The sequence below is a fragment of the Apteryx mantelli genome, chromosome 15 (genome assembly GCF_036417845.1).
Source record: "Apteryx mantelli isolate bAptMan1 chromosome 15, bAptMan1.hap1, whole genome shotgun sequence".
Lineage (NCBI taxonomy): Eukaryota > Metazoa > Chordata > Aves > Apterygiformes > Apterygidae > Apteryx > Apteryx mantelli.
In genome coordinates this window covers 22,097,638-22,120,562 of record NC_089992.1, presented here as the reverse complement: position 1 = coordinate 22,120,562, position 22,925 = coordinate 22,097,638, and the positions used below count along the sequence as shown (strand labels likewise).

Sequence of the window (22,925 nt, the reverse complement as noted above, 5' to 3'; positions counted from 1 at the left end):
TGAAACTGGTTTTCAATGGTCTTCTCAATTCCCCTGCTTTCACCTCTGAGTGATTTTTTTTTTTTTGCCAATTCTCACTTGGATGCTGCTTCTTCAGGGTTTGATGGATATAATCGCAAGGACACGGGGGAGGTACAGCACAGGCATTTTCTGCCAGGGCCATTTTATTGGCTCTGGTCAGAATCTGTCACAAATATAACAACAGTTCCTGCCACTTTGAAGAAGACATAACTTTCTTGCAAAAATGCAGTCTCCAGGGAAAATAATCAGTTCACTGGTGGAGTGAAAGTATTTAGCAGATTCATTAATTCCATCTAAGGGAGCAGCTGTGCCAGCAAGTAGTGGCACGCGGGCAGCACTCACCTCGTGGCGGTTGTAACTCAGTGATGTTCTCGGTGGCTTCATCATCTGAATCTTCAGTCGCCACCACCTTGTACCTGTTGCTGCTCTGCTTGTTCAGGAGATGGGGGACTTGCAGCGCAGCCTCTCGCTCTGCAGCCAGGTCCAAGTCTTGCTGGGCAAGGTGGGCCCGCAGCTGCCTGATTTCAAACTGGGGGGAAAAACAACACATACTGATGTGATATGGACATGGCTGGAAGTCCGTATTCTAGAGCTGCAGCCTATTACCCAGTTTAACGTTAACCTGCTGCAGGCCTGAGTGAAGACCTGTGAGATCAAACATGTGGTTCAGCTGAGATGCGAGTCCAAGCTGCTGATGCTCTCCCAGAACTCACAAGAGCTGGCCTGTTCTTCACATCATCTAAAAATAGCGATTGCCTTGTGCTGGTCATCTATTTAGCACATTTTGCAACCTGCAGATATGCTTTTGGACAATTTCTGACAGAAGTAACTGCTCAATTATATGAAAACTTCATAGAAGATCACCCTTAACAGGCATATAGGTTCTTGAGACACATCCCTAATCGGCCAGACTTTGTACAGAGGATTTCCGAAGAGGCAGGATCTCGGAGCAATGCCCAAGATTGCTTCCCCACTGCCTAGGGCAGGGCGAGGGATGCTGTGGTTCCCTTCCACCCCAAAATCTTCTCTGCTCAACAACGTGCAGGAAACCCTGGGGCAGGGTGCCATTTTTCTGGTGCAAACATGTGAGCCAGGACAATTAAAGCCCTGCTGCAGCGGGGGGGATCGGCCTCGTGACTGCTGTTATAAAACAGACGCTGACAAAAAGGCAGAAGGGGACTAGCGATAACCTAACTGACGGATACAGCGTATTTCGCCTGTCTTTGAGAGCCACAGATCTTCCGTAACGCAAGGAGGAAAATCCTCTCCTGGAGAGGCCGGAGGGACCCTCTAAGCCCTTCCATAAGCACTATGAAATCTCAGCTCCGGGGCCGGGTGGCAGAGGGTTTCTCCTTTTCAAACGCTTTTTAAGATCTGTAGATCTTACAGCAGTACAGCAGTGACCAAGTCGTGTCCAATTATAGAGCCTGAGAAGGAAAAGCAAATGAGGCAAGTAATAGGCTAAGGCATTTAAAACTTAGCACTGCTGGGCCTCCTGTAGTTGAAGGCCGGCGAAGCTGTCGGCGAGCACGGTGCAAGCACGGTGCACCGCGGCACGCCTGTCACTCTGCATTTACAGCGGAGCCGGAATTAGCACCGCGGCGCTTGAAAGCCGGTGCATAACAGCATGTAGGCTAAATGACTCTGCTTCTGGCCTTTGCCACTCGGTGCTGACTCAAATCTATCTTGCTGTCAGATCTGGAAGGCCGCCTGCAGACCCCACGCGCTCCGCGGCGGCCCGCGCGTGACCCAGCGCAACGCCAGGCGCCCTGCAGAGCACCAGCGGGGCCTCCGAGCCGCGCGAGTGACGGCAGGGGAAGCGAGACGCAGTTCCCAGGGGTTTTAGAAAGAAAAAAGAGAAAAGAAAAAACAGAGATTTCAGTTTGCTGTATCTGGAGACTGACATCTGCTTTCCAGAGCAAAAGGCAAGGAGCTTACAGGAACTGGAAAGCTCACTGCAAGACTCAAATCTAGAGAGCAAAAGGGCAGTTTAAGCGCTCTGGGTCATTTTCAAACCACCGACTAAACAAGGATTTAATACAACACACAGCTTGTCCTCTCGAAATCAGTGGATGTGCTCTGGCAGCTGTGGACAGCTGGCTGCATGAAACACCCGCTGCTCTTAAGCAAAGGTACCTGTCGGGGCAGCCACCGGAGTCAAGTACCATCAGCAAATGTCAAATACAGCCCTGCCCCTCGATCTCTTCACTGAAACCTCCACGGCAGGTCCCAGCTGGTGCTTTTTGTGTTTGCCGGTTAGCCAGGCAGGAAGGAGCAGCCAGCAGGGAGCACCAACTGCTCTCCCTGCCGCCCTGAGCGTCCCGAGCCACCAGGTGCTGGTGCCACTGCAGAGGTGAGCGTATGAACGCGCCATTCAGCGGTGAAAGGGCTGTCCAGAGACCGATGTTACAACACAGAGCATTTCAGTGCTTAATTTTCAGTCTTAAAAAGAAACCCCCAAATATCTCACATTTCATCTTAAAAACAAGAAAGATTCCCTTTCAGACATCCCCTTGGTTTGAAGGGAGAAATACGCTCAAAAACAATAGTAAAAAATTCATTTGGAGATTTTTCAAAAGGTATTGCTTAATCACACATAGTTGCCTAGCTCAGATTAAAAGGCAGTAAGAATTTGGCACTGGTACTGTCCTTGCACATCTCAAATTTCATCCTTCAACATTCCCATGCATTAGAAAAAAAATTATTGCCCCTAACATGCTTAATTCTGGCCTAGAGACAGGATCTGATTTCTTTTTTCTTGGAAGATAAAAAATATTGGCAGGTAGAAGGCAAATAGATAAAACCATTTAAAAGTGAGCTCAACAAAACAATATCATCATGTTGTACTTCTGCATCACACCCAATTTAAGCAGCTTAAGCATTTACAAAGATTGGCTGAACCTTGCAATGACCAAAGGCTTGAAGAGGATTGCTGCGTTTTATAGATGTGAAGAAAGAAGCACATAAGCAAAAACCTTCCTGCCACAGTGAACCTATGGCAAAAATGAGGAGAGAAATAAGACTTCCTTATGCCCACTTGTGTGCTCCAATCAATAAAGGAAGGGTTTCCAAACATTTTGAATCCACAGATACTGTCAACGCTTAACATTTCTATGCCAGGTCACCATTCAGCTTTTAACAGATGAGTTCATAAATTTTATTGTTTAATAAGACTCTGCCAACAAGCTACGAACTACTCAGCCTGGCTTGCTGAACCCAGCAGCAGTCTGCGGACCATCGTCTGGTGTCACCGCACTGGTCAACTGCATTTAGTCCAAACGAATCTTTATAAAATAAATAAGAAAAATTATTACACCTTGGTTGAATCACAGCCACACAGACCACAGGCAAAACTGGAATCACACAGAAAGTGAACACCACAGTGATCCAGGTGACCAACTACTACTTCTGATAACGTCAACAACAGAAGAGGCTTTGCTGCCATCTCATGTTTAAAGGGCAGAAATACATGTCCAAACCACAGCACCAGAGAAAGCACCTGCTTCTGAAGATCTCACAAGTATAACATCCTAGAAGAAACCGAAACCTAGACCTGATGTCCTGGCTCAAGCAATGCTTCCCTCATCCACTGCCCAAGTATGAAAGGCATATGCAGGGCTTGTAACTTTTAAGTGATATGTGAACCCACTTTTATTGCTTGCTGCAAACACAATCCATATGTCTGTTCTATTTTCAGCTCTTACCCTTGAGCAAGTTCAGCTGGTCTAAAATCCAGAACTGCAGATGAGACTGTCAAGAGCAGACAGGAGGACTGAATCTGTAGGCAGAGCAGAGCAGCCCAGTGCCCCGCACGTCGGCATCGTGCGCGAGGTGAACAACGGCATGCAGAGACGTGCTGGAAGATCACAGCAGAAACATTGCTGTCGCCTACGGCACCCCGCAGCTGCAGCTGGTTAACACGGGCTCTCCCTTCCATCCTTCCTTTATCACGAATAGTCCCACCATTCCCTTCCAGGTCCCACTCATGTTTGCCCTGAAGTCTTTGTAGTCATTAAAATAGTTGGGAAGAGGGAAGTAAAAACTGTCATGTGTGCAACTATGACTTTTCCATGGACAGAGTGAACTCATTGTATTAATGGCATTTGTGGCAGTCCCATATTCACTATTACTGATGCAAAGTAACCTGTACAACTTGTCCATAGAGATGCAGAAATATAACACCATTACAGATGCAGAACATAAGACAGAGCCAAAATTCAACTCAATATACTGCTTAAAAATGCAAATCAAACTCTCTTAACCTAAGTTAGCATGTTTGAAAAGGGACTGGAGGTTTTATTATAAGCACTGATTTAAAAAAATGAAAGAACATTCATAAAAATTTCTAGAAAAACTTAAACAGGAAACACATTCTCCTAAGCTTTTTAGCTCATGAAAGGCATACACCTACTCAGGAGATTGGTTCAATATTAATTGTTTCCAATTAATACTTAAAATTAGACTAAGATATTTTAGAAGCTGGAATACAGTTTTGGCTACTAAAAGCAACCCACTAACAACAAAGGTTAGGTTAAATAGAAGTGGCTGTTCTTTATGGGTCTCTCAATGAGAGACTGCATGAGCAAATCACGTTGCAGGTGCTTATATCTCCTGAACATTATATTGAACACTGACCTCGGGCAGTCCTAATGTGTAAAAGAGCTAATGAGATTGCTCTGACTGCATGTCACATACTCCAGGGCATGTTAAATAAATCAGTAAAAGGTGTAAAATATAATGTTCTTTTTAAGTAAAAATTCTGGGCCAAGTTAAACACATGAAATTTCTATTTGCAGGCAGGAGCTGATGCAGCTATCTGAAGGTAGACCTGGGCCTCCTGAATACAGGAGTACTGCAAGAGACCTCTGCTGAAAAAGTCATGTTTCATATTTTCAGGCAAATCATCCTTCCTTCACCCTACAAGGGCTTGTGTGTTCAATAAATGCATAACATGGGGAAAAATAAAGCACAAAAACTTATATGCATGCTTTGATTTGTTTTAAAAGAAGACTTATTCATAGGTATCAGCTCTGTGCTAGGAACCACATAAACGCCACGGAGAGCCAGTGGGGAAGTCACAGGCACACTGTTGTGCGGAAGATAACTTGCTTAGAGCAAGGAGACTGACGTAAACTAACTGCTGACTTACGGAGATTACAAGCTGAGCTCTGGTCCCTTTGACACTGCTACTAAAGTTATTTACCATGACACCTATGATATTCATTATCCTTAGCTACACATACTGTGGTAGCTTCTGGTGGGTTCCTGTATCAATAGTCCCCTAACATACTTTGCAATGGAAAAATACATTTGAAAACATCATAGATATCACAAAATAATTTAGGTAGGAAGGGACCTCTGAGGGTCACCTCAACACCTTGTTCAAAGCAAGCCCACTTATCTTGGATTGCTCAGGGCCTGTCAAGTTTTGAATGTCTCCAAGAATGGAGATACCACAACATCTCTGGCAGCCCATTCCAGTGGCTGACCATCCTAATGGTGAAAAAGGTTTTTTTTATACTTAATAGGAATTCCTATTCCAGCTTGTGTCCACTGCTTCTTTTCCTGTCACTGCACACCTCTGAGACGAGCCTGGCTCTAGTTCCTCTACACCCTCCCATGATGGAGCTGAAGTTGGCAATAAGATCCCCCCCTTTACCTCCTCTCCTCAAGGCTGAACAAACCCAGCTTCCTCAGCTTCTCCTGTGCCGTGTGCTCCAGCCCCAAACATCTCAGTGGTTTTTGCTGCACTTGCTCCAGTATGTCCAAGTCTCTCTCGTATCGGGGAGCCCAGACAGGCTACAGCACTCCACACGCAGCCTCACAAGTGCTGGGCTACATTTTTTAAACCACAATTCTGGAGTGTGCACAGGATTAAGTCATACATGATCTTTTCAAAACTGGCAAAAGAAAACCATGCTAAAATTGCAGTATGTTTTGCATGCTAATAATACGTTTAAACATGTGCAAAGTAAAAGTGCAATACCTGTGGCTAATGTGAAAATACCCTTACTACCAAGAAAAAGGGAGTTACACACCGTCTCACACAAGAATGGGTAACTAGATTGTCAGGCATGGAGAGAAAGCTCATTGCTGGGAGATTTAAGCTCATTTAGTGTTTTCAAAACTTGTTGCATGTCCTCTTGTAACACACACTTAACAATGTTTTGGCAGGAAACAAAACAGAAATTACTACAGGGCACCCTTGTGCATTTCCTCACTTAAAGAATGCCTTAGGTAATTATTTATAAGCAGGCAAAATGACAGAGACCTACACAGAGCTCTAGAGAACATCTGACTTCACATGCCCGGATTTATAAAAAGCACCACCCATCCTATCTGATATTTCACAACATGCATATAAGACTCAAAAAGGGTCAGACTTGGCAGTGAATCATATAGTACTTCTCTTTAATGGTCTAGCAACAGAGTATGACTGACAGTTTCGGAGAGATCAATGAACATTTTAGAAAGACGCTTACTTGTGCCTAATGCAATAGGAGCAGTAACTTTGCTTAATTCTATTAGGGCTGTCTGCACAGCATGCCCTGCCCTAAAACTCATCTGCCAGTGGGATACAATCCAGTGTTTATTTCCATTAGTTTAGCCATTGTTGGTAACAATAAAAATCAGGAGACAGTTGCAAACTAATGATTTATAGACAGAATGAAACACAGGATGACCTTGGCTGCCTTCCAGTCACTAAGAAAATGACTGGTAGTTAGAAATAAATTAAAATTATTGCAAAAGGATAACATAAGTTATTTCTCCGATAGGTAATTTTACCAGCTAAATAGCCCTGTCATTAAACTAGCAGCTGTTGTACAAATTATATTCCAAGATAAAAAAGAAATTACAACTTCCATAGTTGTTACAGTTTTGAGAATGATTAAAAACCTAATTCTGTAGGAGTTGACAGAAAAGGAGCTCTTGTGATAAGGTTGAATACATAGTCTTGGACTGTAGTCAGCTGAAGGGCTCTTATGAAAGTTAAACAGAAAAGATCATATGTCAATCTATTATCAGAAATGGAAATTCCTTTACAGCTGATTCCAGAAAAAAAAAACCCAATCTTCCCTGACTGGAATTTGCATTGTTAATGAAACTTTGGAATTTTCTTCATTTTGCAGTTTAATTTAAGCTATTCTGATAAAACAATACCGTCAGCAATGTACTCTTTTTATATTTTTGATAAATAATTCCGGTGAGACTGTTTTACCTCCCCAATTTTCAGAAAATCCTGTTATTGTGACTGCTAATGTTTCTCATGTTTTGTGAAGTCTTGTACAGCCATCTCAGCCCTTTCAGTACTCTCTGCCTTGACTGCCCTAACGTTCCACTCCCATTTAATGACATCTCTCTTGGCCAGCGGAGAATAAACAAAACAGCAAACAATTCGAACAGTGTCAGTGGGGTACTACAGAGACCAAAGTGGTGGTCCATGCAACTATAATTCATAAAATATATTCTGGTTTTCAGATGTATGGTTAGCCAAAAATCAACATCTGGAAAGAGTTTTCATGTTTGCAAGAGTACATCTTCAATGTCGTTCAGAAATGGAAACATACTTTACACTTGTGATACCCTACCACTGGCCAAAACAACACACAACTAACAAATGAAACATTAATTTAAAAAGCAAGACAAAGGGAGGTTGCATTTTTCCTCCTTTTAATTTTTTTAGATGGTAGACTCCATTTTTCCCACTTCTGTTTGCTGCACTGCTTGCTGCTACACAGGCCAAGATGCACATGCAGATTCCTGCTTGGGTCGATATGAACAGCTCACGTTCTTCTCATTGAAACGGGCTATATCATATATATTTGATCACTACAGAATAAAACTAAGGTGAGGGGACGTGTGAAGCATGGAGCAAAGGGGCTACTCAGAGTCGCCTCGAGAGTGGGAGGACTGGCACGAAGAGCTTTTTTCAGGGTTGGGTGGCACAGTCGTAGAGGTGAAGATGCCATGGGTGGCACACATAGTTGCTGGCCCGGTCAAAGGCACTGGCATGATGAGACACTGGCCTGGCGGCTACAGCCAACCTTACCCCCAAAACGCTTTGCGCAGAAGAGATGGAGAGGGGCATCTGAAGGCAAACCAGGTTGGGGGCCCTGGGGAAGGCACTGCTCCTGGCTCATCCCAGGGATGAGGGCTGGTTCCCAAAATAGAGAGGGGTGGGGCAGCAGTGACACAGGTGGGTAATCACGGATCTCCTGGGCTGTGAAATCATCTTGGCCTCGCCCCTAGGAGCTGTGCAACTGGGACCTGAGCAAAAAATGTGACAGAAACCCCAGCTGGGTGATTTCTGGGGAGAATGTGCTTGCTGGTACAGTGTAGCCAGATACTTGTCTTTGACTACTTGTCCTAGTCCTCTTCTTTGCTACCCTACCTTTTCACTGAGTTTTCTTTCTCCCTGGCTTTTCCCTTTAAAAAAAAAAGCCTTAAACTGCTATAAGTTGGCAAACAGGTGGTTTTGCTTTCCTTTTAGTCCTACACACTCATCATTCATTCCTGCCTTTGTATGTCTTACCTTTGGCCAACAGAAGTATTTCTACAACTGTGGAGTGAACCAGATTCCAGAAAAAATCTCCCCACAAAAACTGATAATTTTTGTTAGGTTAATCTTAAACCCATTAGATTCCAGATCAGTTTCCTCACAGGAATTTGTGCAAGTAAGCAGGAGAAGGCAGCTGGGCAGAAGAGGGAAATGCCTCCCTCAGTGGCCATGCTAAATTAGGCCAACTTAAACTGACCATATAGTTACGTACATTTGACTATGTCTAAATCAATTATGAACAAGATACAAGTCCACTCAGCAAACCTGCACGAGAAGAAATACCAGAGAGAGGTTGCCTTTACGACTTCAGTTCCTCCACTTCGTGCATACACACAACAAGGTTGACTCAAACCACACAGTTTGTGTTAACACAGGGCATCTGTTGCTGCTCAGAAGTATAGCTAAAAACTCAGCCGTGACAAGAAGGCTACTTGCCTGTAAAGTGTTAAGTACCACTTACAAAACAGGGGGACATAATGCTTCTCAAAGAACTGGCCATTTTTTCTTCTTTTTTAAACTGGAAAAAACAGGTTAGTTTTTCCCAACTCCTCTTCAGAAGTCACAAATATTTTGTTTGAAACTTTTAAAATAATTTAATCTGGGAAAGATGCCAGGTATTGAGAATTTCAGTCCCAGTTGGTTGACATGTGGCAAAGCAGTAAGAAATGAACACAGGGTCTTAAAAAAGGAAGCGCTGAGCAACCTTTTTAACAGGAATGTTTTCAACCCTGTCTATAATCAATAAATCAACACAAATCATGAGTGTGGCCACTAAGTAGCAGCCTCAGGATGAGTCAGTAGCTACAGCCACACTGCTGGGATGCAGGCAGCCACAGTGGGCTGCCCCATCTTCTTACTTGGTAGGGAGCACTGGGCTGCCCTAGACGTGTGCCCAGAGGAGAGAGATCTTGCATGTATCTGGGGCATCAGAGCAAGCCCTACGAGCAGATGTGGCTCGAGGTGGCTCCCAGCTATCCCATCTGCCCATGCTGGAGATGACACTGCACAGACATGGCAACCTGCAATCCCTCCCTGCTGGGGCTCCAAAGTTGAGAGCAGTCAGATGGCTGCAGGCACCCCTTCACTCAAAAACACAGGCATCCATGCTCAAACTCCATGAACGAGCAAGCCTTTAAAAAGGTCAGGAAAGATGATCAAATGAAAAAGCAAAAACCTGGCAGAATTTTAGACGTTAAATGCCATTAGGACATATTTTTCCCACCAGATACTGTACACAATGTTAATGTGAATATTATAATGCTGACAACTTGTTCTTGACTGAATTATGAAGCTATTAATTTACAAAGGAAGGATGCAGTACTTGTGTCAATGTCTTATGTTGCTAACTGCAGCAAATTAGTACATTTACCTCATATTATACAGCTGAGACATTTGTTTGGCAGGAACTCAGGACAGTAAAATAAGAGAGATTAGTATGCTGTCATTTTTCTGTAGTCCATATTTTTCCATAGCTGATGACACTTGAAAGCTAGGAGGGAACCTGCTCTGTTTCCACAGATTTACTCATCTACCAATGCAGTATTTCTTTGTGCTTGATATACAGCTGTGCTAACCATTAGAGTTCAGATTAGGTCTAGTATGCTTCAACGTTCTGGAAGCCAGGCGTGCGGATAAGGAGGCACAGGGACCAGAACGGAGGGTGGCAAAAGCTGCTCCTGAACCCCAGTTGGGATAAAGAGCCCACCCTCACACAACACTGTGAATAACAACACCAAAAACTGTTTGGGGATTGAGAGAGTTACCTGGATGCATAATCCATTTCCTAAAAAATGAATGTTTCAGAATTTACGATTGTCTCATTAGGGCAAGAACGTTAGCACAATAGCATGGACTGATACACAAAGTACTGCAGTGGCACTCAAGAAATCTGCTCCGGTGTGCCTAGTGGTTTGGTCAAATGGTAAACCCTCTTCTGTAAAATGAGGTATATACCATTTCCCAACCATGACAGAAGGATGAATGAATTAATGTCATTGCACAAAGTTATATGAAGACGACTGCACTTTTGCCACTGAACATACATGTTTGGATGTAACTAATTTTTTGCAGCAGTCAAGTGTAAGGTTTAGAAATTTGTTACAGTTAATATGACAGACTGTCAAAAGCAGCGGTATAAAATGGCATGCATTGCCAATGGGTTTTCTAAATTCATAACACAGACAAGGCACCTTACCGCCATCAGGAGTTCATTTGCTGAATCCTAGGTAGAGAACCAAGAGACTTGGGATACAAATCCAAAAGCCATTTAGGGACCTAAATCCTGATAGTTTAACAAATATTTTAGGTTCCTAGTTTAGAGATGGGCACCTAAATCCCTCCTTCAGATCACGCACCTGCTGGGCAGTTGGCTTGTTCTGGGATAAGTCACCTCCCCTCCTGTCTGCTCAGGCCCTTCAACTTTTTGTCTGACCGAGTCATTCAGATTTAGAGCTCTCCTCATTTTGTATTTGAAAAGCACCTACCACAAGTATGGAGGGGGCGCTGATGCTAGAAAGGAACTCCCAGCTTTACTAAGACACCTCACAGTTATCCTTACAGTTGAAACAACAGAAATAAGTCACATGGGGTATCATTCTGTTGTAGTTTGATGGTCGCCTGAACGCTGCACTTAGCCTGAGCCTCGTCATACGTGATTAGTTTCTACCTTAAAGCAAGTTATTCATGAGCTCATTTTCATGAGACAACCTGTAATTCAGAACTCTTGGTTCATTGTGCAAACCAGTGGTTTTACATCTTCTTTTTAATGTAAACATATTTGTCTGAGATATTGTAAGCTCTGCTCTCCCTTATTTCAAGACTGAGTCACTGAACATTCAGGGGCCTGGGAAGAGTCTGAAATTTTGACTTGCTTCCAGCAACTAGAAGCTTCTGTTGCAGCATTTTGAGTCTGCCAAAAGAGTCTCTGACTGACCTACAGGGAAGCTGCCTGCTGCATTTAAAGCAGGGAAACTTCACAGCAAACAGGAGTTTAGGCAACTCATTAGCTTTCAACTGCATATACAATTCCTGGGAATATCACATTAATACAGCTGCAGTCTCCAACAATGGCAATGATTTTTGCATGTTCTGAATAGTACGTCAAATTGTCTGTACTTACTCAATAAATTAAATACTGGAAACATTGCTTTTCTATTTCTCGCACTTGTTTTCCTCACCTTAAAAACACATGCACAGCAGCAGAGGGAGACAACCGCTGTTTGACAAAGACCCAGCTGGCAATTTCCTGACCGCAGCTAGATATTTCCCTACCGCTGAAACCTGTCACCTTGCAACAGAACTCCTAGTGATATTCCTCAAGCCTTAGCTTGTGGCAAAGTACATAAACCATTTCATTTGCCAGGACAAGCTATATGTAACAAAAGAGATAACTGAACTTTACCCCTTGTTCTTGGCAGATCTGGGTTAGTCTTTCCAGCTGCTCATCTTGAATAACCTTTGCCTTCTCATATTGCTGAATCATCATCTCCATCTCCACTTTCACTGGAAGGACATAGGCTGGAAAACACAAATAAGCACTTAAAGTAACCCAGCTGTGATTTGTTTTTATCAGAGGGAATACCTTTACAGACCTTTGGGCCAGAAGGGATCTTCATAACAGTCTAGTCCTGTACTGCAAAGGCCACAGAATTTCACCCCTTTCACAGACAGATAGAGAACTGGAGCATTTCTTCTAGAAACAGAATGAGAGTATTTCTTTGGGGAAGGGCTTCTAACATGTACAATGCAGGTCATCAGCAGGGTCTAGACCTTGTTCAGTCATATCTCCATTTGCCTGGCTGAGCTGAAATGCATCCTGCATGCTCTTCCTAGCTTCTGCACTAATACAGATGTTTTCCCAGTGTTTACCACAGATTTCCTGAATTGCTGGGTAGAAGTATTTTCTGCTTGGAGTCGTGCCCATCCCCTCGAAACTTCAACAGTATGGCTCTCTTGGGAAAAGAATTATTCCAGAGCTCTAAGCATTTAATTCCTAGGCATGGTTGCAGGAAATATGTCCTTGATGGAAATAGCAGACTAAGAAGGAGATTTTAAAAACAAAAGGGCATTTCACTTCTATTGCTTTTCAAGAGGAGGTAGTTGCTATGGCCCAGTTTTCAATGGGTCTTCTGAATGCCTCTGGAAATTTTGCTCCAGTCTTAATTAAGGCAAACTCAGATTCTCAGCAAAGTTGTTTTATGGCCACTGCAATTCTTGATGCTTTGTGAAGCTGCACAAGATCCTGAACTTTGCTTGGACACTTCACTCAGAGGGCTATAACCTTTCCTCAACTCTGAATGCTGAGTGTCCTGGGCATCTATCCCAGAAATAACAACCTGACCCTGATCTTTCACACAAGAGCAAAGTGACCCTTCATTTATTCCTTTTCCACCTCTTATCCTTGTAATCTGAAATGTCTGAAAACATTATCACAAAGTAGCCTACACCTGGAGAGCTGTCCTTCATCATCTCTAAGTTTTGTTTTCCTCAAGTCCTTGCTTCTAGGCACAGTCACTGGTTCTGTTCTCTGCAACCTTGACTTGCTGGGGCACTTTCGCCTCCCCTGGAGCTTCCCCACAGAGGCCTGTGCAAAGCAGTACTGATGTACCGTGCAAAACAGTACTTCCTTGTTACGCTGTGCAGCGCGCCAGGTTCACAGAAAGCACCTTCAGCAGAGAACCCCCACTGTCAGAACTCAGGAATCTGACATAAAAATTATATTACAGGCAAAAACTTGGAAAAGAAAGCACTAAGACAGAGCTACCTGGGGGGATACGGGGAAGTTGCAGCAGATATCAGAAAAGCAGATTAGAAGCAATTATTTTGCAGAATCAGGAATGATGTCTGGTGGCAAGAGATGGGAAAAGGGGCCGGTCAGATGCATCTGTTGACAGGATGGGGGATGTGAAGGTGCCTCACAAAAAAACAAACCAATCAATTATAAAGGTTCACAGGGGAACAACAGATACCATCATGAACTCGAGACCTACTCTCCTCCACAGGAGTCATAACTCTCTTCTGCTCAGAGCTTTAAAATGTAAGAGGAAGCAGAACAATAAAAACAGTGTTGACAAGCAATCTTATTAGCAAGCTTATTCCATATTTTTAAACCTTCTTGTTCCCAACCTGCCAGGTAATTCTAACAGTCCCAATCTGAATCACCACTCACCATCAATGATCCTCTTCACTCTCCATATTCGCAGTGTGATAATAAGGCTGATAGCATCCCATGGGCTGCTGGGGCCATTAGCCACTGTTGAGGCCACCATTGGCGCCAAGGACAAGATTATGACAGCACCATCAAATACCTAGGGAGAAATCAGCTTTTTCAAACCTCTCCTCACAAGCCCTGATCACAAGCCCTGCAATTCCTGCTTGCGGTCTTGAAGGCTCTGACTTCCTTCAAAAGAAATGCAATTACAATATATATTTGAAAGGGGTAGGAGAGTGGCCAAGCCCCAGGAAGGCTGCATGCTTTTCAGGCAGCACAACAGAACCCCTTCGTGCCTCACCCAGATTTTATGAGGTGAGAGAGAAAGTGTGGTGGGAGTGCTGGGAGATAGAAAGGCATTTGGATCTACTGGCCAAAATCTCCAAGTAGAGGTGATAGCCTAAATGCTATTACGACCAGAGTTTTATTATCATTGCTATTTATTACCTGTTAGTTGGCATAATGCCACCCCAAAAGAGGATACAGTCCCTGCCCATAGATCTTACTGTCTAAATGAAGAGATCAAGAAGACAAGTAGAAAGAGATGGAGCAAAGAGACTTGATGGCTCTTGGCCATATCCTGACTACGCAAAGGGTGTGCAAACCACTGTGCGTCAAGAAAGACTCCCTGCTCTCACCCTCGGTGGGCAGCTAAATTTTCAAGGATTCTGACAAAGAAGGATTCAGAAGTATTTGTATGACATTAGTTGCATTGTGGATTGCATGAGAAAAGGCAATTGTGCAAGGTGTAGGAGTAGAAATGTGTGCATAAACACATTTCACAGCAAACCTGCAAAAGCGTTGTGTCTGTCCTACACTTGCCCAGCAGAGTAGAGCAGAGTCTCACGTTCTCGTTCCTACCGAGAGCCTTCCCAGCTGCCAAAGACCACTGACTAATGGTTTGCACAGGGAGGCAGCACAGATTTTGTAAGCACCACACATTCAGAATTTTGCACAAAAACTCAGTGTATTGAAAAGAAATGCTTTTAACTGCCACCATACTCCATTCCACATTATCAAACTAAATTCTCTGAAACTGCTGCATTTTGCTCAAAAATACAGCCTCTGTATGAATAATGTGAGTTTCACCTCAGTTTTTAGCAAACCAAATCAAAAGGTATTCAACTTTATTACAAAAATGTGCAGCCATCTGAATTCACTTAAGCTCAATGAACAAACAAATTTCCTCCTGTCATATACTCTGCAGCATTAGCTTTTCAGACAATACCAAAAATGAGCTTTTAATTTTCTTGACCTCCAGATTTCTGCTTGGATTGGGATTACGTGTTACTTTTAATATGTGCATTTCCCTGTCTGTCTCTGGAACAACATGCACATTTTACCTTATTTTTAATTTGAAGTAAAAATTACAATTTTTTTTCAAAAGTCAGATTTAATTTTAAAAAATTTTCACAAGAAATTTGGGGGGGTTGTCAAATTACTATTTTCTATCAGAAAACTGCATAAAATTTTGCAACCAGTTCTAATTTCAACTTGATTATGGGCAGGTGGTACACAAGTTGCATGACAATTTTTGCTCCTATTGCTCATTCTCTCAGGGTAGCACTGTCAACAGTTTGGCTAGCATAGGTCTAACAATAAAATTCACACCCACATGGAGCAAAACCCCACAATTTTCTCCCCTAGAAATACAATATTTCTAAATATGGCTGAAACTTGCACTCTTCTGGAAGTCTTATAGGAAAAGGGACTACCTCATACAGCTATGCATACATGCATATGCCAAGAGGAATGTGCTTTCATCTCTGAGTATCAGTTAAAAGACACCTGTATTGCATCAGGTCTATCACAAAGCCACCTGAAGCAGTACATAATATTCCTACTGTGCCTGCCTGGAAAACAATACAAAGAGTAGGAGTGCTTACCTCTATTTTGTTTTCAATATAATCCCATATGCCAAGGACCACAATCCTCAAAACAGTCTAGTAAAACAGATTAGAGAAAAAAAGACAACAAAAGTTACTGTAATCTAAAATAAACATTTAGTCCTTATACTATTTTAGTGATACTAGGAGATTTTTTTTTTGTCTTAAGCATTAAGCATTTCTTCTAAATAATACAGAGGATCTAGAAATAGCTACGCTTCTCTATTATAAAAGGAGGCACTGCTTTCCAGCCACCATATGAACTCGGCAAAACTTCCCTAAGCGAGTTCCAAGGTCCCACGTTCATCAGTCTTTCCATCCTCCTACAGCTTCTCTTTTAGATTTGTGAGATTCAGATTACCGAAACCCCCCCAACTCCCAAGTCTATGTAAGATTTGCTCTCAGGCCCTCTCAGAGGTGCTTGAATGGGGAGAGATTCTCTTTTCTTGCCATCTTGGATATGCCAGTGCTTATTGATTTCTAAGAAAAGAGGCACTACTCCCCCCAGTAATGTGTGAAGCTACTGATATTTCACCAAACTGAAGAGCAGAGGCTTTTATTTTCCCTCTCCAGAGTACAGGGCCATTGCCTTATTATAAAATCCCAGAAAGTCATAGGGGGAAGGAGAAAATATCTCCATAATCCTGCACTATTAAGCAAAACAGCTATGAGTAGCATCAATAGCTCAGAAAGAGGAATAAAGAATGAACACAGAATGAACCAATGGTGAATTCCCATTAAAAAATCCAATGGCATCTTTCCCTTTTTTTTTTTTTTTTTTTTTTTTTTTACCTCTGGCTTTAATACTTTCAGAAGATGCAATTAAAAAGTCAATCAGCAAATTAATGATTGAAATTGAATTCACATAAAAGCATAATCGGTAGGGATATTTTCTGCCCACAGCAACATCAAACTCAGATTTTGACACACGTTACATGCATGAAGATCCTAACTGTGCAGCTGTGTGCCTTGCAAAGAAGATCAAAATGCTAATTTCTCCATTAAAGGACAGAACTGACAGAGAGCTCAGCGGACCTATGCGTGAGGGATGACCACGCCACAAACTGAGCAGAAAAAGGTATAAAGTGACTGTGATGAATATACACATCTCCTCTTCATTTCAAATACAAATATATTAAATCTCAGCCAACACCAAATTAATGCCAGAATGGCATTGGATTTTTCCAAACAGTACTGTTCATATGAATGACTTTGAACCTCGCAAGCCCAGTTGCCGTGCTTGGCCTGGGATGACTGTGCTGAGCTCTGTGTTGGCACTCCAAACCTGGAGAGCAGCCCTTAATCCCATTTTGCAGAGGAAGACATCGCTGCAGGAGATACAGGGTTCAGAGCCCAGCATCTTACCATCAGCATGCAGGGAAATGAACCAGTCAATGCTCACACAAAAAAGGCATATGTGAAGCATCAGCTAAGTCTGGCTGAAAAAGGGAGTCACTAGCCAGAAGAGCGAATGCTCTTCTGTTTCCTCTACAAAGAATGATATGAGACTCTAAGTAAATACCAGGAACTGCTAAGGCTGCTGGTCTTTGTATTCCTGTATAAAGAACATTTTCCTTCCAAAGCATTTTACAAATGCAGCCTAGGAATAAGAGTATTCTTATGCATTTCCTTATTAACCCGTGTACAGGGGGGTCTAGATAGGGAGGAAGAGCTGCACAACAGCAGCTCCTCTGTGATCCCATATTCACTGGCGTGATGGGATGTGAGTGCATGGTGTAAGTGCACACGTTGCTGCAAAACTGAAGTACTCCTACTTTTGGACAAAAGTACCTTAGCTCCTCTGTAAGCACCTCTCATGCTCCCCATTGAGAATATGCACAAAATGCTTCTGCACAGGTTACTCAGGAGCACACAAATTTAATTCTGTAAGTTAACCTGGGGTCCACCACAGCAAGTTCACAGGCAGTCACTGGGACATGAATGAGGAAATGCAAAGCCTCCTTTAACACCTGGGATGCTAACTGTCCCAACAGCAACCCTGCTGCCAGCAGAGAAGTCTGGCTCATTTTCTTCTATGCATAGACCGCATTTGTGAAATGCTAAGCCAATGAGCAAGGAAAGGATGGCTGAATACTTTACACATTTACAGAAACTGATGGTGAAAAACCTTCTTGCCTTGGGCAGGCATGCACAAAGATTTTGTCTTTGAAATAATAAGGCATATCTGCGCAGAGAAAATAGAAACACTTGCTCACAATCCGAACACGGAGCTGTTTAGGGTGCATAAAAAAGTATTTTATTTTCCCTTCTACCTTTTTAATTCCTCACCGCAGTGTTTACATCAGACTGCACTACTGCCATATCAGTGGGTCTGAGCAGATCCAAGGGTTGGAAGCTAGCACAAATGTTTTCATTTTCAGGCTGCTGATATGAATCAGCACAAGTCAGCAATGACCGGAAGTCTCTATTTGGCAGATGTTTAATGCAGTAACGGTTCTCAGCGCTACCTCTAGAAGACAGGTTTCCACGTCACAAAGAAATAATCAGCATCTTTGCTCACAGCTGGAGCAAACGGACTAGAGGAAGCTGGAGCACGAGGACTGAATGATCCCAGCAACTCCGCTGAGAGACGCAATCTTCCGAACAAACTCTGGGCACAACTGAGAGTTAAGTTTAAAAACCATTTGTTCTGTAGGGGATGTCTTAAGGCTACACACTGCCGTCACCCACCAGCTTGTCACTGTGAGCAAAGCAAAGCACGTCACCACCGAAGCTACAAAAGCCGTGCCAGGAAGCTTCGCCTCGGTGCCCAGCAAAAGCAGCATGGCGATGAGTCCACACTGCACGTGTCCAGAGATACTCCTGCCCAGGAGACATCCAGGTACCCGCTGGCCAGTCTGTACTAGTAGCAACACCAGACTAGCTTTAGCTTCCTCTGCCCTCCCTCGGTTTGTGGAGGGAGCACGTGAGCACAGTGCGCCCCACCGCTCTGGTTACAACTCCTGCCCAGAGGAGTCTGAAACACAGAAATCTGGACTTCACTGGGCAAATTTCCCTGCACAGTTTAGGATCCTAAAGAGTCAACACAATAAATATTTTGACTGAAATGAAAGCATTGGTGTCACTTACAAATAACATTTTAAATATTTTTCCCAAACAATCAAAAATATATTTCAAACAAATACATATTGCATTTGGTCGTGTACTTTCTTTGTACAGCACATTAAAAATAAGAATCTGTAGAAGAATCTGAAAAAACAGAGGCAGAAATTAATAATCCAGGAGACTTCCTAGGCACTGTACATGGACCAAACTGAAAAACACAAACGAACTAAGAGAATTGCAACTGTAACATTCATCACAGTCCAAACATAAATGCTAGTCATGACTCAGTACCATTTGTCGTACTGACACCAGTATCTACAAGAAATAGGAAAAGAAAAAAGAAAAAAAAAAAAAAAGGAAGAAGCACTGCTGTTTTCTTACCGATGTGCAGACATTTTCAGCACTGTAGCAAATGCACACACAAAGTTTTGCATTACACTGCAGGCATTCTGCATTTTTGGACACACAGGTTGGAATGCGAACATTAAGTATAAATGTGAGTACCTTTCTGTAAAAGGCCACTGCCAGCTTGCTTTTTTCTAATTGAGAAAGAATGATTTAACATTTCTTGACTAGAAATCTTTTAATTAGGAAGTCCTGAACATATACAATTTTTTAGTTATATCAGAAATATATGTTTTGTTTTCTCAGCCTGAGAAAAGCTAAGTAATTACATAAATGCCTGCTCTGTGCACTAAGAAAAGCTAAAGGACTGAATGTTTCTGATAACTTAATAATACCAGATATAAAGAAACTTTTAAACTGTTTTCAGGCAGAAATGTAATTTTGAAGTTGACAGTGTGCCTTGGTGATGCATAGTTGTTTGCACAGTGTCGGCTCTGCAGTGAAGTTTGGGAAGAGCTGTGTGATGCTGCAGGTTTTCTCTCTAATTTTGCAGGGAAACCTAGCCAAGTCCTTTGCTGAGCAAGCCGTGTGAATTCCCACAATCTGCGTGAGTTAGCTACATTTGTCAGCTGACTGCACTGTACATTTGGTAATTTTCAATACTTTATTGCTTGCACAGTTAATACACAATTTACTACTCCATGACTCACTGTGCCAGATTCATCCTTAGTGTAAAGAAATCAAAAGGAGGCAGCACAGGGGGTGAAGCTGGCCCACCACGTTCAGCCAACAGCAAAGGAGAGCAATGCTGCATTTCGAGATGGGGTAGCAGTTGTACAAGAGAGAGATGGTGGATGGCGTGGAGTGGAAAGGGGTCTTTAGCAGAGTGCTTCCCTCTTTCCACTGCCACAAAACTAATCTCTTACAGAGGGCATTTACCTCTGGCTTGTACCAAAACTCTGTAGATTAAGCTTCTGCCTTAGGGATATATCTCATAAGACCAAATATTTATCAAAATCTTTCCCGGAAAGAGTACCTTGTACCCCATCTGTGATATATAACCTCTCTGGTTTGGGTCACTCTGCGGAGGCCTTAGCTCATTCACTACTTTAAAGAACCTTCTTTTGCCATCTTCTGGGGTGCCTGCCTGAGACACTGCATTAGTTGCTCTAGGGCACACCACCCCCATGCCGCCAGGGCACAGAGGCACATGTGAGCATCTTTAAAAGAGCCGTCCTTCTGCTTCCAGCGCACAGGCATCCTCCTCACACGGTTCCCTTCAAGCAAGGCTCTGAAAGGAGAAGGAAGCTACTGACCTCACCTCGCACATCAGCCAGCTCAAACGCTGCCCGCGCACTGCGCTCTGCAGCTGCTGCGGCTCTAGTGCCACACGTGGGCACGTAGAAATAATTAACTGTAAAAGCTTGGGGACACTAACAGACATAACGCAGTCCATTCTTTTACACTAACTACCACTAATACTCTATTATGATATCACAGAGTATATAAATGCACCTTTGCACAAACACCGCCCTTAATGTATAGTCCCATAATATTTGCTCTTAGAATATAGAGAACAATAGCGAATTTTAAACTGAGAACTCTGCATCGATTTGAAAGGGCTTTTGGGGGATAGGAATGGTTTACTGGAGACATAGCACACTACCATGAGGTAAATGCAGACTGAACAGAAAACTGGTCTTAAGCAACTTTGCATCAGAAGTTCCCTCTGGGCATGATTATACTAGCACTAATTCTTATCCTTCTAGTGCAGTATGTAGAGGTGCTGAACGCTTGCTACCAAGTAGCAATGAAAGCTGCTAAGAGACCCAGTGAAACAAAGAAGGAAGCTTAAATTTAATTTTCTAATATATTAGCTTATAAAATCCAAATCTTTGTTTCTAGATCCCCTCTCATCAACCCCTTAAAAAATCAGAACACGCATGGGCAGCAAAGCGGTGCATTTATGCTCTGTGAGAAAAGCAGCATGCACCTGGAATGAAAGCAAACATCCAGAAAAGAAACTCCAGCTTATGGAAAAATGATAGAATTAACAGAAGATTATTATCTTTCTGCTTAGCTGCTTAGCTGTTCAAGGCATCACTAAAAATGTAACAAAGGTAAAAGAGCTGATTTCTCTAATATAAAATTCTTCAGGAGTTGTTATGAAAAATCTGTATGGGAAGGACATTATTTTCTTTTAGTCCTGTTGTTTGGGATGTTTTTCCGTTTTAAATTTTTATAGAACCCTACTGGTAGAGTCTTCCTTAGGAGGCTTTATTCCTTCCAAGGGCTGCTATTAACAGGAAGTAAAGTGTCAGAGATTACTGTGAACACTTTATTTTAATATATAGGAAGAATAAAGTCTTGGAATATTTTATCCTCCTTAAAGTGAAAATCTAATATGAACTTTTGAGACATACTTAATGAAACAAATCCTTTATCAGCTAGGACCCCAGACTCACTGAACTCTATTCAGTGCAAGAACCTGTTTCTTGGGCACAGCTACAGGAGAAAGGTCGCAATTTGGTGAGTACCTAACTTGAAGCACACCGGCAGTCTTGGTTATTTGCAGGGAAATACTCACGTGCTGAAAGTTAGCAGAATGCCTGAGTGCTTGGCTGAGTGAAGCACACACAGAGCAACGCAAACAACTAATATTAAAGAACCCAATTCTTGCACACAAATGCTCTCATCAATCTCAGTGGAACAGAACAGCAGCTACAGAATCAGTTTTTTGTGGCAATGTGATAAGGTTATTAAAATACAAGCAGGCTCCAATCCACTTACCAAAACACTGTGACATTCCCCATCTTCCTTTTCTCAGCCAACTATTACCAAGGCTGAATTTGCCCTCTTGATAGGGTGTAACCCCGGCCTTGCCTTGCTGTTGGTACTGGGGTTTTCCCCCACAAGTGTCTTTCTCTTCTCTTCTGTCTTAACATCTGGGTAACATTTGGTGCACAGACAAATCATAGTGATGTATGTAAACAGAGACAAACATACACAATCATCACCACTAGCAAATCCTGTTCAAATATTTGGAAAAAAGCAAAAAGAGTTGATGTGCACTTCACTTGAATAAGGATATTTTAATGTCGGAAAGTCACAGACAGTGACAGAAGGAGAATATAAAATTAACAGAGTGCAATAAATTCCTTTAAGGCTTGTGGCTCTAACATAAGGGTAGCGAGAGCAGGAAAATGCTGTGAGAGTAGCTACTTAATTTTGTTGGCAGCCATTCTGCTGGCAGTTGCTGGTTGCTGGCGTCTTTGTCCCCTTCCCTCCAACCAAGCAGAAAGCCAGTGCCTGTTTAACTCTAACGGGATAGCACTGTCGGTACTTGCAGTGACTTTACAGCACCAGCTTTTAATCAGTCATATTTTTCCAGAACATTCAGATTTTGTGCTGGAAGTTTCCTGTTTTTTTACAAGAGTCTGTTACAACTTTGTATTATTTGTTCTCTGAGTCTGACGAATTATGTATCCACATTTGTAACTAATGGAAACCAAACTGGAGAGAAAACAATAAACATCCCACCTTGGGATATGGTATTTGCTATGGAAACTGCCCTTTCTGAACACTAGAAACCCTGAATTCCTGCTTTGGGGAAAAAGGCACTGACTGAAGGACTAATCATCCCTTGGCAGTTGCCTGTTATATCCAAGCAAACTAATTAATCCTGCTCATCTCTGGAAAGTCATCCTAGCACGAACAGTAATGGACTGCAAAATCTCCCTGTAACACACTGTCTTCCCAACACACAATTCCAAAGGCAGCTGACTCATAGTACTGGGAATCAGGCAGCAAAAATCCTCCAAAGGCACCAAAAGAATAA

At 42.7% G+C, this 22,925-nt stretch overlaps 1 protein-coding gene across 1 annotated transcript in view; it reads right to left on the bottom strand.

The window, feature by feature from the left end:
- The window catches only part of TMEM266 (transmembrane protein 266), a 62,213-nt gene that overhangs the window by 13,779 nt on the left and 25,509 nt on the right, over window positions 1-22,925 (bottom strand). The window contains exons 7-10 of the mRNA XM_013957007.2: window positions 15,677-15,733; window positions 13,749-13,887; window positions 11,982-12,097; window positions 364-550 (exon numbers count right to left, since the gene is read on the bottom strand). Of these exons, the coding sequence (XP_013812461.2) occupies window positions 364-550; window positions 11,982-12,097; window positions 13,749-13,887; window positions 15,677-15,733 (499 nt within the window). The remainder of the gene's footprint in view (window positions 1-363; window positions 551-11,981; window positions 12,098-13,748; window positions 13,888-15,676; window positions 15,734-22,925) is intronic.